At 35.3% G+C, this 13,113-nt stretch overlaps 1 protein-coding gene across 3 annotated transcripts in view; it reads right to left on the bottom strand.

Moving 5' to 3' along the window:
* The window catches only part of HERC2 (HECT and RLD domain containing E3 ubiquitin protein ligase 2), a 111,567-nt gene that overhangs the window by 54,832 nt on the left and 43,622 nt on the right, over positions 1-13,113 (bottom strand). For all 3 annotated transcript variants that reach the window (XM_083805733.1, XM_083805734.1, XM_083805735.1), the window contains 20 exons: positions 12,467-12,645; positions 11,476-11,660; positions 10,958-11,113; positions 10,502-10,687; positions 9,218-9,388; positions 9,009-9,112; positions 8,743-8,893; positions 7,933-8,147; positions 7,211-7,343; positions 6,974-7,101; positions 6,663-6,858; positions 5,855-5,991; positions 5,223-5,396; positions 5,005-5,141; positions 4,753-4,904; positions 4,127-4,318; positions 3,189-3,376; positions 2,501-2,693; positions 1,740-1,922; positions 986-1,170 (listed from right to left, as the gene is read on the bottom strand). In XM_083805733.1, coding sequence (XP_083661859.1) covers positions 986-1,170; positions 1,740-1,922; positions 2,501-2,693; positions 3,189-3,376; positions 4,127-4,318; positions 4,753-4,904; positions 5,005-5,141; positions 5,223-5,396; positions 5,855-5,991; positions 6,663-6,858; positions 6,974-7,101; positions 7,211-7,343; positions 7,933-8,147; positions 8,743-8,893; positions 9,009-9,112; positions 9,218-9,388; positions 10,502-10,687; positions 10,958-11,113; positions 11,476-11,660; positions 12,467-12,645 — 3,345 coding nt within the window. The remainder of the gene's footprint in view (positions 1-985; positions 1,171-1,739; positions 1,923-2,500; positions 2,694-3,188; positions 3,377-4,126; positions 4,319-4,752; positions 4,905-5,004; positions 5,142-5,222; positions 5,397-5,854; positions 5,992-6,662; positions 6,859-6,973; positions 7,102-7,210; positions 7,344-7,932; positions 8,148-8,742; positions 8,894-9,008; positions 9,113-9,217; positions 9,389-10,501; positions 10,688-10,957; positions 11,114-11,475; positions 11,661-12,466; positions 12,646-13,113) is intronic.

The raw sequence follows: 13,113 nt of genomic DNA, 5'->3' as shown, positions 1-13,113 counted from the left end.
AACAGGAGTATTTCAGGTTTCAAGTTTCCTTATCTTCTGCCCAGAAGACAAATACAACTGACCAACAGCAGTGAAGAGAAGAATCTCTCGTTGCAAACCTCTTTCAATAATACAACTTTTTAAAACCTGAAGGTCTCATCTTGGCACTAAGCTAAATGCTGGCACGTGAGGAATGTTCATTTCTCTCGAGTATTCCGTGAACAGCACAGATAACTATAATGCTCTAAGTCCTGGGTGATGAGAGAAGGCTCACTAGATGAAAAAATACTGACAAGAAATCACTGGAAGCTTGCAAAAAAGAAAGTGCACAGGCCTTTACGATACCAGATTTAAGTTAAAAAAACTCTGATATCTCAATCAAGGAAAAGATTAAGATTTCTTGATCCCTAAATCTTAAAATTTGGAAGAGTTATTCCATAATAAAGGTGCTTTTCAATCTCAGGAAAAAGGCATTAAAAGATATTAAGAAAAAAATAGGAAAAAAGACAAAAATATACCAAAATTAGATGCAAAGATGCAGCTTTTTAAAGACTAATTAAAACAGTAACAATAGTTTACCATGGAAGGAAGGACAGTAGATAATACATAACTTGATACCTTTAAAATGAAATCGCACCTTTTTCCTAATCATTTTTCTCTCTTCTCTTTATTCAACTTCTAGCAAATGTTGCATGGGCTCTCTAGAGCATGTTTTTGGAACTCTGTTTTGACCTCACAACTGCACAAAATTTTCAGGCTTTTAATGGAACAAGGGAGCCTTAACTGCTCTGAACAGTCAAAATCTTGACAGATATTTTACAATGTTTAAACAATGAATCCTAAATATAAAAAGTTAACTTTTTTTTTCCAATTAATCAAAAACTTGTTTAAGTACATTTCCCACCTTGTTTCTTTTTACATGCTTTCTTTTTTTTTTTTTTTTTAAGACAACTAAAATCTACTAAACTCATGGCCTATCAAAGTCATTCGGAAATGCACACGTTACCTGTCTTTGTAGTGAAGCAGCAGTGAAAGACTCATGCCCCTCAACAATTTTCATTAGCAAAGTTATCCACTGAGAGGTACTGAGAGTGCTGCACATCTGAGGCATGAGTGCTATACTTCGAATGAATCCGAGCGTGCACCAGCTCCTATGCTGTTCTTTATAAACTAATTTATTTGGCAAGGAAGCTAAAAATAGAAAGACATACATGTAACAGTTGACTTTTCCATCAGCTACATAATTCTGTGTATACTATAGGCTTGGGATTTTTGGACAAAACATAACACTGAGTTGTTAAACTCCTTAAGGAGGAGGAGAAGCTAGGAACTTCAATTTTACAGACTGTGACTAATTTTCTTAAATACGCCTCCAAAACAATTCTCATCTTTATATTGTTTCCTCATTTCAAGTAGTTAACAGCATTACTCTTGAAATTACAAAGCTAGGAAATGAATATGATATACCCAGTCACACTGCTCCCCCCAAACAGAAGACAACTGCTAAGAAATTCATTACCTAAAACAATTACACATATATCCTAATGCTCAATATCTCACAAACTTCTGCTACTTCTGCTAATGTTCTAAGAAAGCTCAAGATCATTTGTTGTTTTTGTTAACAATTCAAGTTTTTAAGGTTCAAAAATGCATTTTCTATTAAAAGAATAAAAACTAGTAACAAAAGATTTACGAAGTTCTAAGAACAAAACACAAAACAGAAGCACACAGCTGAGTCAGACTACGTTAATATAACATACCTGATTTATCTATTGTTCCACTCTCCACAAGCATACGGAGTAGGCCACACAAAGTCCTTGTAGCATCACTTTGCATGACTTCAGCGTGGACACCAGCAGAGAGACACAGTGTCTGCAAGAGGTTCACGGTACTTGTCAGCATCATAGAAGTAGGGTGAAGATTTCTTTCAACTTGTTCTCCTTCTGAAGGGAGACACAAAAGGCAAAGAAATACAATAATACCAAATCAATCTATTTCATAAAAAATTCTGAAACAAACAAGATGTTAGCAATTCACGGTAAATATTTTCTTTAGATGATTTGACACGAAGAAGATAAGGGATAAGTATAAACCAAGCATTTTGTATAAGTATTTTCAATTTATTCTCTGGCAGTAAACTATTCAGAAGAAATTCAGAATGCAGTGCTGAGAATAGGTAAGGAAGTGACTAGACCATATAATTAGGCCACGTAAAATCCAAACTTTAGAATAGCATTAGAATAAGTTCAAACATACCTCCTGAGACCAGTAACAAACTATTTCACTTGGGTAATCATGATTTCTTCAGCCCATAAATACGCAACAAATATGATACTAAGCTTTCTATCCACCTTTCTCGTGATAAATATATTTTAAGAAAGATTCTAGCCAGAAATCTAGACCTATTAAATTAGCCGTTTTGATCTAGCATTTTCTCGTGAAAGCAGCGTTTTTCGTATTATAAGATGTCAGTTTTGGAATTCAACTAAAACCCTGCCTTCAGTTTGTTTTTTGTATTTACCAGAATCATCCTCAGTGTCTGAATCCTCTGTTGTGGGCTGTGCTGCCGGTGGTGGCTCAGCTAGTTTGAGATCATATTTTCCCTCCTTCCCCATTCTGTAAGAATTTGTGCTTCCGGTGTCCCACTGTACTCTAATCCAGCCATCTTCTCCCAGTTCTCCAATCACACGACCCAAACCCGGAGGGGGCCCATCCTGACAAAAGAGAGAGCCTCAAGTTATACAATCAACAACATTATTTCACACTCAAAGTTCATAAAGTAATAATTCTATTGCTCTTTTTTGCTGCTAACCTAATGGTTAAGTAGTAAACATTCAATAACGTTTTAAAATTCAGCATAAAGTTGGAAAACATTTCACAGTCTTCTAGAGAAATTATCCCAGTGAACTCCAGCAACATTTATATTTTAATCTTTATTCTGCAACATACTATGTAAGTACCACACACATAGTTGGAACTGCATAATCTTGTAGCAAATTTGATCTAATTTCATTCTAAATCCCAAATCATAACATTCTCACTAGAAAAGGAATTTTCATCTCCAAAATCAAAATTAAACAAATACTAAATCTATTTTATGTTAACTCTCCAAGTTAACTCTCCAAAATTACCATTAATGTTTGAACATTAAAAAAAAACCACAAACTTTAGATTTTAACACACCCAAACCTGTATGGAATAAGTTGTACCTGATCACCCCATTTCCAGTCTACCCCTCTCACCACCCTGGTACCAATTTTCATCATGGCTGCCAACTCTGGTCCAGAAACAGGGAGCTGAACTGGCGTAGTTTCCTTTCTTGACTCTTCTAGGACCGTGGCTGAAGCTCCATGAGAAGAAGCAATCATATCTTCTTCAATGTTATCAGAACTAGGTCCTTAAAAAAGAAAAAAAAAAAAAATAGCATCAGCTCCAATTTTTTTTATAAGCACCCTTTTCACACTTACACCTTGCTGAGCTTTTAGAAAAGCTGAGCTTTTTACAAAAATAGGATGTAATGATTTTGAATGCACAGTGCTTTATTTTGAAAAGTGACGTTATAATGATGAGGCCAATAGCCAAGTGGTTCTACTAACAGAACTTTTTTGGGAAAAACTTCATATGAATACTCAAGTTAAGTAAAATAATGAGTATTTCCTATTGTCTAGGAAAACCAATTTTAAAAAAGCAGGAAAACTTGAATCAGGTCAATAAAACACAAAACATTTTGTAAAAACTTTAATAAAGAAAGCTTCCAGTTTAAATATACAGACTGGGAATGGTTTTAATAGGTAGAGCAGACAAAACTGAATGTATTGCGAGTATTGTTTTTAATGTTTCCACCAAAACTACGTTATCACTCCCAAATTATGGCAAAGAAGGACCAAGGCAAAAGCTTAAGGAAAAAAAATCACGACTGAATAAAGGCTGTAATCAAACTGACTTCCCTCTCAATCACATTTACAGTTCTTTTTTTGTTGTTTTTCTTTTTTGGTTTTCTTTTGGAGGTGTGGGGGGGTAGTAGGATTAAAGGTGAACAGCTTAAAGTACTACTTTTAAGAAGCAAAGTCATTCTGTAATTTGGGTACACCAACATGTAAATTTGATTTCTTCCAAACAAAACAAAACCAGACTCAAGACTTTGTACCTATCAGCCGCAGTGTCGTTTGTGTCAATGCTAGCATGCCAGAGTTGAGGAGAAGGCTCAAGGTATTAGCACCATGCTGCAGTGTCAACATGTTGAGCATGACCAGCAGGAAACGTGCTTGTGGAATAGTTCCAAGACTTGGTCCTGCTGGATTCTCATTAGTAATTGTTTGCAGAGGAACAGGCTGCACACCTAATTCAGAAGTAATATAAGTAACAAAGTCAGTTGACACTTAGGAAGCTACAGTAAAATATAAGCTACAAAAAAGTACAAATTTATTTGATTGTTGGCTTAAAATATGTCTTGATTCCACACTTGGCTTTAAGAATTTACAAACCAAACTTCCAAGAACTTCTTACATCTTAGATTTTCATGGTAAAATGTCACTAATTGAGTAATCAAATCACCTGTTGCTGGAAAACCAGCAACATTCTCAAACACTGAAAAGTGAGTTGGGGGTGGGGAGACAACAGACAATACACAGAAAGAAAGCCAAAATATTTCTCAGCACAAAGCAAGGGAATTAATTTTAGAATTCCAATTACTGGGAACTTCAAAGAATGTAATGATGTTAGTTTAAAACAGCTTTCTCCCCAGTCAACAGCAAGAAGAAAAAAAGTATTCACCTAATTCCTTAAATTTCGCATTGGCATCTAACAAGATGTTCCGGACATTCTGAATAGCCCATGCATACAACTTTCCAAAAGTTACTTCTAGGAGCATTCTGTTAAAAGGTGGGATGAGATCAACATCCTTCAAGCAGTCGGTAAGAGGTTCCCTACAGATAAGACAAACAACAACCAAAAAGTAAGTATTTTTTCCCCCTCAATGAAGAATTGTAAAAGCAAAATTTAAAATTAAAAAAAAAAAAGTTTTACCCTATATTAGCTCCTTCTGGAATAAGCCTCTGCCATCCACAGAACATAGCATACTGCACAGATGGGAGCAAAAAATTCTTTGTTGCCAATTTCAGAATAGTATCTATTCCCTCCAGACGAACTTCTGCTCTTTCCAGCTGCAAAAGGTAAAAAAAAAAAAAAAAGTTATACTTACGTAGATTGCTAATACGTGAATGCCCATTTTCATCCAACTTTACCTGCTTTAATAAACATTTCCTCATTTTTTCAACATCTACCGGCTCTTCTTTAAGTGCAAATTCAACAATGGTGTTAAGGAGGGCAGACTGTGGATACAAGCCTTGGACATTTTGTTTCAGCCATTTGTACTTGTGGACACCTGTAACTGTACTCAAAATTGGCTGCCACTTATCCTGTAAAACAGGAAAGTAGCATGTTAAACAAACTTAAATTACTGAAAACTCAAGTTATTTTACATAAAAACGGAAAAAAATCTTCAAAGACAGTGAAGAATTTAACATTATTTCTAACTCATTATCTTGTTTGCAATTGCTACACACAATTTCAAATGCATTACTATTCAAAAAAGTAGTAAATCATCATCATTTTATGCTGAAATGAAGATTTGAACACTAAGATTATCAATAATCTTAAAATTTGAGAAGGTATATCTTTACATATTCTAAATATGCATGCAATACAGTACACAAGATTATTTTCTATGAATTATTCCAAGTTTCACTAAAACAATGTGCCATACATAGTCACATGTCCCAAACAATATTATCAGAATATTGACAATTTATTGCAATCATCGCTTTAGCTAATATTTCTTCTTGTTTTTATTCATAAGATTTATCTGATATCCTACCTTGGGTGATTTGATTGGTATGGGCCTTTTATCTATAGGTACAGGACTGTGAGGTACAACACAGGTTTCTTCTAAATCACTCTCTTCATTTCCAATTTTGGATTCTTCTACATCAGCAGATTCAGATTTTTTTGGCACTAAAAATAAAAAATTACTCCTTTGTGTAACCTGGTAGCATTTACAGTATCATATTTTTAGATTTGGTATTTTTAGGTTTGCAAAATAATACAGAAACATAATGTTCATACAGAAACGGCAGAAACATAATGTTCATACAGAGATGTTCATACAGAACATTTAAGATCTTTTAAGATCTGCCTGGGATAAAATGGAAAGGTACTTCAGGTAAACTCTAGGTCTAGCTGTTATAAAATAAGCTCTGGTAGTATCTGCAATATGCTTATATCTTTAAGACAAACTTCAAAACCACCTGAGTGTTTGTTCATCACATAATTGATTTCCAGTTGAACAGTTCTTTGACTACATTGCTTTAATACAACATGATTTTTAATAAGGTACTACTTCCAGTTAAGCTGTACTAAAACCAATTCAGGACTGATAGTGATGGACCATTTTAACATGCCAGAACTCAAAGAAGCATGCCTCACCTAAACTTGTCTCTCTCATTTGCCTGCCTTTGCCCTAGGAACTAATGTATAACCATTGATTTTGAAGTCATGGAAATGTAACAGAAAGCAAGGTTTTGATGTTTTAGCTAACAAAAAATAGTCTCAAAAACTGGAGTAAACTATGGAATGAGCTTAGTTTTCCCTCTTTCAAAGAGAATACAATATTAATGTTGCCTTACCTCTCTTTTTCCTTTTTTCTCTAATTATTTTCTGAACTACTCTCCGCCATCGGGGCAAGGAACTCAGAAGTTTAAATTTAGACATTATAGAGAGATCATTGCAAACTGCAGGACGTAGCTCGTTGAACAAGAATCTCAAACGCTCAATGACAGGAGCACAAACCTCCTTGTAAGAACGCCCTTGTTCTTGATGGGTCTATAAAAGGCATTGAAAGATTAAATCACTATGTGGTATACAATTAAAAAAGAAAAAGCAACTTTTTAAATAAAACAATTCAAATAATCTAAATTTCAGTAGGTAAGAGACTTACCTTAATCAGTGAGCATTTTGCTTGGTAGACAACACGACACACGTCCACTACAGACTTTGGTAAGGTTTTGTGTTTTACCTGGTCAACTCCAAGGGTACCAGGATGAACAAGAGACAATGCCACATGACCTTAATGAGAAAAGACAATTTCTGAACATGCATTTCCAAAATCATAAGTAGTAAAGTTTAAACCAGTACAAAACGTATTCTAGAACAGCTATACCACAAGCCTACCTACCCAAATCTTCATGCTTCAGAAGACAACATAATAACAAACGTCCTACTTCTTCCACAGGATGTTCAGGAGGGAATGTGATTGGTGTTGTTAAGTGACACTGTTTACAGTATCTCTCTATTTGACACAAGAAGTCCTACAAAACCACAAAAAAAAAAAAAACACTATTTAGCTTTGTTTTGGAATACAATGAAAGGATCCAAAATGCTCCAGCCAGCATTTAAATAACACTGAGTAACTTCCACAACCTAACTAGATAGTACTCAGAAATCAGAGACACCACAACACAGTATACAACTACTTAATACACAGTAATTACAACCCAATGCTACAAAGAATACTTTGTATCATTCTTCTTGTAAAAAAACCAACACAGCTACAGGTAACAATGCTACTATCTCTGGATAACTGGAAGTGAGCACATTCTGTCAATACTACTAAAGCCTAATATCACACGTAATGCATTATTTATTCTTTCTGTAAGAACACACAACGTTTAGTTCTCCACTCAAAATTCAAAAGAAAAACTGTACTGTTAAGCTATCAAGTGATTTTTTATCCATTAATAGCATTCCATCATTCCTTTCACAGAGACAACAGAAAAAGTTATTTCAGAATTGCTCTACTGTAACTTTTGGAGGATTTGCACAACAAAACTGCTTCGTGCCACCACTATAAGCCTTCAGCAAAACTTTTTTTTTTAAACAGAACAATTGAGGGCTTACCTTCACAGTATGATCCTGAATATTATTATCTGCAATAGCTTGGAGAAAGGGTTGTGAATGGTCACTCAAAGTTAATCGATGTGAATATAGTTTTGATTTGTTTGGGGTTGTGTTCCCAGGTGAGCTGCAGTGGTCTTCATCTTTTTCCTCATTGTAACTGTAGTGAATCTGACTAGTTTGCAAGCCTCCAGAAAAGATAGATGACTTCAACCATTCTAAAATAAAGAAAACACAAATCTATATTCTGATGAAAGCTATTGAGACTCAACAAATCCCGGAAATGAAATGCATACACAGCTCCAAACAGAAGGTTTAGCAGCTCTTCCATTTGCTGGAACATTTTCAAACTAAAAAAAGATTCTACAACTAAGAAACGATCAAGTAACAGGGCAGTCACCACCTGTTTACAGATGAGAGGGCCTTCGCCATTTTTCTGCGATTAATATGGAATTATACCCTCTATTCACAAAATAATGATAGTCAACATGGAAAAATCCAGCACCAGATGCTTCAGGCACTCTTATTTGAGTACTCCATTGTGAGTTAACTGTGCTATACAGTTACCAGTTAGATATCCTTCTCTTTGAAAATTCTCTATACCATGTATATTACAAAATTCTAGATATGTAGTTGTTCAAAATTATATCATAATTCCTTTCTAAATCTTGCTAAATTCTTTGGCCTCACTGAGCGTGGTAATTAATATTAAGAATAAAGAACTTCAGTTTTACTGTCCTCTGAAGAACTGAAGATGAAGATGTTGGCCTTTTCTGGTATGCTTTGACAAATGCTACATGAAGTTTCGCTTACTGGCACATTCAACTTCCAGAGGAGAAAGTGGTGTACTCATTGCCAGGTAGGAAGCATGCAGTCCAAGGAGAAGACCCAAATTTCTTTCTGTGTCGATTAGAGGTGATGACAAAGTACTGAGATCTGGTGTTGTAATCACTTCCTGGTCAGGCTAGGAAAAAGAAAGATGAGTTGAAAGCTAGAATTTGAGCTCCAACAAGGATTTTGGAGGCAAAGCAATACTTTACTTTAGAAAGCATGCATCTATTATAATACAACATTTTTACCTCCATATACTGGCCAACGCAGAAGGCATGCATTGACTCCCTTGTGTCCTCAAACTGCAAAGCAGCTTCCAAAGCAACAACTGGGTCTTCACCTGCAAACTGAGCTAATGAGAGAATGAGGTAGTCAGGAAAGCATCTAAAAGCCTGTTTATGCTGTCTGTTTTTACACAGAAGTAATTTGTGCTTTTAATTCAGATGCTGATTCTCACCAAGTATACTATTGCCAGTTAAAGACTGGGTTTGAAAGTCCTTTATATCATACACTTTCCCATCGATTACTGTCCAAAATCCTCCATCTTTGTTGTGGTTCTCTAGATCGGCTTTACGTATAAGCGTCACCTCCTCATTATTTCTGCAACTCTGGCCAGTAAAAAATGAACCTACAAGTATAAAAGAGAATAGAGAATTTATTAACAGAAATAGAGAAAGCAAAGTTTCTCTGGACATTCTTTTAACAGTCACATAACCAAATTCTTTACTTCTATTCAAAGGCTGTTTGCCTTTTGACATGCTTAGAAGTCAAAATTGATTTCAATATTGATGTGTCCCTCTATACACAGCATGCAATTACGTTGTCTAAATGCTGTACTCTTTTATGCAGTAATCTTCAATGTCACCTTGCAATAGACCTGACATTGCCCAACTACACAGCTGTTTTGTTTGGAGGTGGAGCAGTACAACTACTCTGGCAGATTACTGCTGTTTGGTTCTCCCTTAAAATTACTTCAGTTTTACTACATGCTTGCCTGCAAGGCATTGGATTTTTATTTAATTTCAGTTTAAGTCCACATTTTTATTTAAAAAGACAGTTACTTACACATGCGAAAACTCTTCCAATTTAAATATAAATAAACTATTTCAAAATAAATGTAATTTCATTTAGGCAAGAAAGATCAAAGTCATGTTGTTTGCACATGTGCATCTCCATCTCAGTTTGTTCTTTTAGGCCACTAACTGAATTTTCATATAGCTTTTGCTCTCCCCAACACACAATCAGTGTGACATTTCACTCTCTCTGGTTATGCTGACCATGTGTTTCATTCCTCCCTCCACCAGTGAAAAGCTCAGTTAGAAATGCATGTTTTCTGCTTCTGCATGTTTTCTGCTTCTCTTCTCACCCCAGAGACAGCCTATGTTATGAAATGCCAACAGAATTAGGAACAAAACACATAGAAGTAGTACTCGTGTATTCACTGTAACTTTAAACACTCAAAATGGAAAATTGAAATGGATGTTGCAAATTATGCAAAACACTACATAAAGTGGATTACTTCTCTGAAAAGCTGCATTTGTACTCTGCTTAATCCTACCTTTACAAGTAACTTCCTTAAGAATTTACTAGCAGAAATACTGTCAAATGAACTGGTTAATAAAAATTTGTCCCGTAAAACACAGTTCCCTTCCCAAGAATTGTTCATATGACTAGTCATCGTTTTTACACAGCTACTTTATGAAAATATAAATAAGTTGGTACAGATGCTTCAGGTACATACCCATTATTCCTGGCCATGCTAGATCCTCGTTGTCATCTCTTTCCTTCCCAGGGGCTAAATGGTTAAACCTATCTAGATGTTCTAGCAAGCCAGCCAGCAGAGGGATAGCACCAGCTTCCTGCATTAATCCAGCATTTTTACTGAGCAGCAGCACTATAGAAACCACCAATTCTGGAAGAAGAATGCCTAAAACACAGAAGAAAAACAGAGCCAATACTCAGATTTAATTACAGACTTAGGGTAATAGCTTCACAGAAGTAAATAACCAAGCAACACATTCTACTTTCCATTACTTCCTCAGTACAAAGCTCTTTTCTTCTCCCCATCAACTTTGTCCCCTCTCTCTCACACCAACCAAAATATTAAGTAGATTCTTTTTTACTCATTTAACACTTCCAAGAACATATTATTAGTTTGTGGGAGGGAACGACAGGGGGACAACAAATAAAAACCTACCTGTTAAATCTCCATCCACAACATGAGATACCTCTGCAAAATGCCTATGACTAGCAGAAGCGATGCTGGTTGCCACAGGAAGTATATCACTGATGTGCGTGCACAGAAGAGCAGTGTATTTCTTCAGTAAAGAGCCAACACCTAAGAGGTCGGGACCTGTATAAAAAGCAGGAAAAGCACAGAATACCATCACAGTCACATTTAAGAAAGTCTTCAAAAGCTGTCAAGCTCTTCTGAAATATAGCCACTCAGTATTAACACTGAATAAAGAAACATTTTTTCTAAAACTCTTAAGAAGTTTACAAAAACTGTATAATCTAGATCCCACTGCCTTCCAACGAGACATTTTCTCTTACAGAAAGCAATTTAAAGAAACTACTTTCAAACACTCCTCAGAGGTCAACAACTAGACTGACAAATGAAAGAAGATAAATTAAAACATGAAACTGCTATCCTGCAAAAAATGTGTTACAGAAGTTCTTTGGGGAGGGAGAGCTTATTTTTTTAAGATGACTTACTGTATGTATAAGGGACCTGCCCAACACAATCTCCTGGATAGAGTTTACTAACAAGTAGACGCTGAAAACGGAGCAACAGGTCCAGAGAAGCAGATCTCTCTTTGCTGTAAAGTTCATGGTCCATGCAAGACGAAATGCGATCAGAGACATCTTTTAGTTTGGCTATCGTCTGTGAAGCGATGTTCCTAATTGGTATACAAAACATTGTAAAGTATTTAAAAGAGTTCATAGTGAAGATAGGTCAGAGAAATACAGGTTAAGCTTCTGCTGGAACTTCTCACAAATCTATGCCAAGTTTTCTTGTAGGATGTTGTTACTTTGTTTGCATCACAGTACCCAAAAAGTCAGGCTACCTTTGTGGAGGTATTTAAAATATATCAATCTTTGTCATCACTCACTACAAAAACATAACCTGACTGTTTTAACAGAAAGGTTGCACTGGAAGTCATGACAATATCTAGTTCAGAAGACTCTCAGTACTGATTATATTACATGGTTAGCATCACACTTCAGTTAAAAAGCACAGTAGGTTTCTTAGTAACCTCATCATTTCTTTCTACTATATGTTAAATACTGTTGTAGCTGGCAAAAAGAAGCTTTGCCCTCAGCATCCTATTAATCATTTATTCGCAGTTCTTTCTCGGAATCTAAAATTCAAGTGTCTTCCCCACCTAAAGTATGTTAGTCTCCCTGATGCAAAACATTTAGTTCTAAATAAATTTGTGCTGATGTTCCTACTAGTAAGAGTAAAGCAATAAATCTTCCTAAAATCAGGTAATTAACTGCACAAATGTACTTCTTACCCACATAAAATGGCAAAGGTAAATATAAACCAGAAAAATGTTCAATATTTTGAATTCTGCGGAGCTAAAATTCTAGAACGAAGACTGTATTTGCTAACTAAAATTAGCCATCCTTTAGTTGACTAGTTCGTAAAATATTTCTCTAACAAATTTTCCATGCAAAAATAAATGAAATTTGACGTAATTACCTTAGTAACTGCTGAATTAACTGAACTAATGGTAAACTTTGTTTTCCTGCGGATTCATAGATTCCAGTATTAATAAGGTCTTTGTCCAATGGAGTTCTACTCCTATGAAGCGTTGATGCATTTGCTTCTTGCTCATCAATTTCTTTTTCTTTCTGTGCTTCTTTTTTTGCTTCAATATCCTAAAAATGCAGAACAAGTTTAAGAAAATGCACAAAATTCCATTGTCATGATGAAATATTTTGCTAAAGTAAAATAAGTTTTCATGAAAACAAAAGTTACTTTTACCTATATAGAAATATATACTGTATATTCCAAAAGGACTACGTGGGATTTGTTTATTTTTTTAATAATTATAATGTACAAAGAAAGGGCAGAGAGAGAAACAAAGCAAGACAAACTCCAAATTCTGCTTCCACCAAACCAAGTTAACAATTTATTTCTGTTCTATTTGCTTCAACATCACAGAAGCTACTGCACAGTTCACAAGCGAAGGTCTGTTTACTCTGTATTTATAAAAGTAATGAATCCAGTCCACTGCAGAACCTGGGTTAGATTTGCTACAGAACTATAGACTCCATAGAGTTCTGTATGACTAATTCACCCTGTTTACAGGGAATAGAAATTATCCTGTGCAGTGCTGTATGCTG

Source organism: Anser anser (genome assembly GCF_964211835.1).
Source record: "Anser anser genome assembly, chromosome: 1".
In the NCBI taxonomy this organism is placed as follows: Eukaryota; Metazoa; Chordata; class Aves; order Anseriformes; family Anatidae; genus Anser; species Anser anser.
Note: the sequence above shows the minus strand (reverse complement) of the source record. Positions and strands in the feature narration are given on the sequence as shown.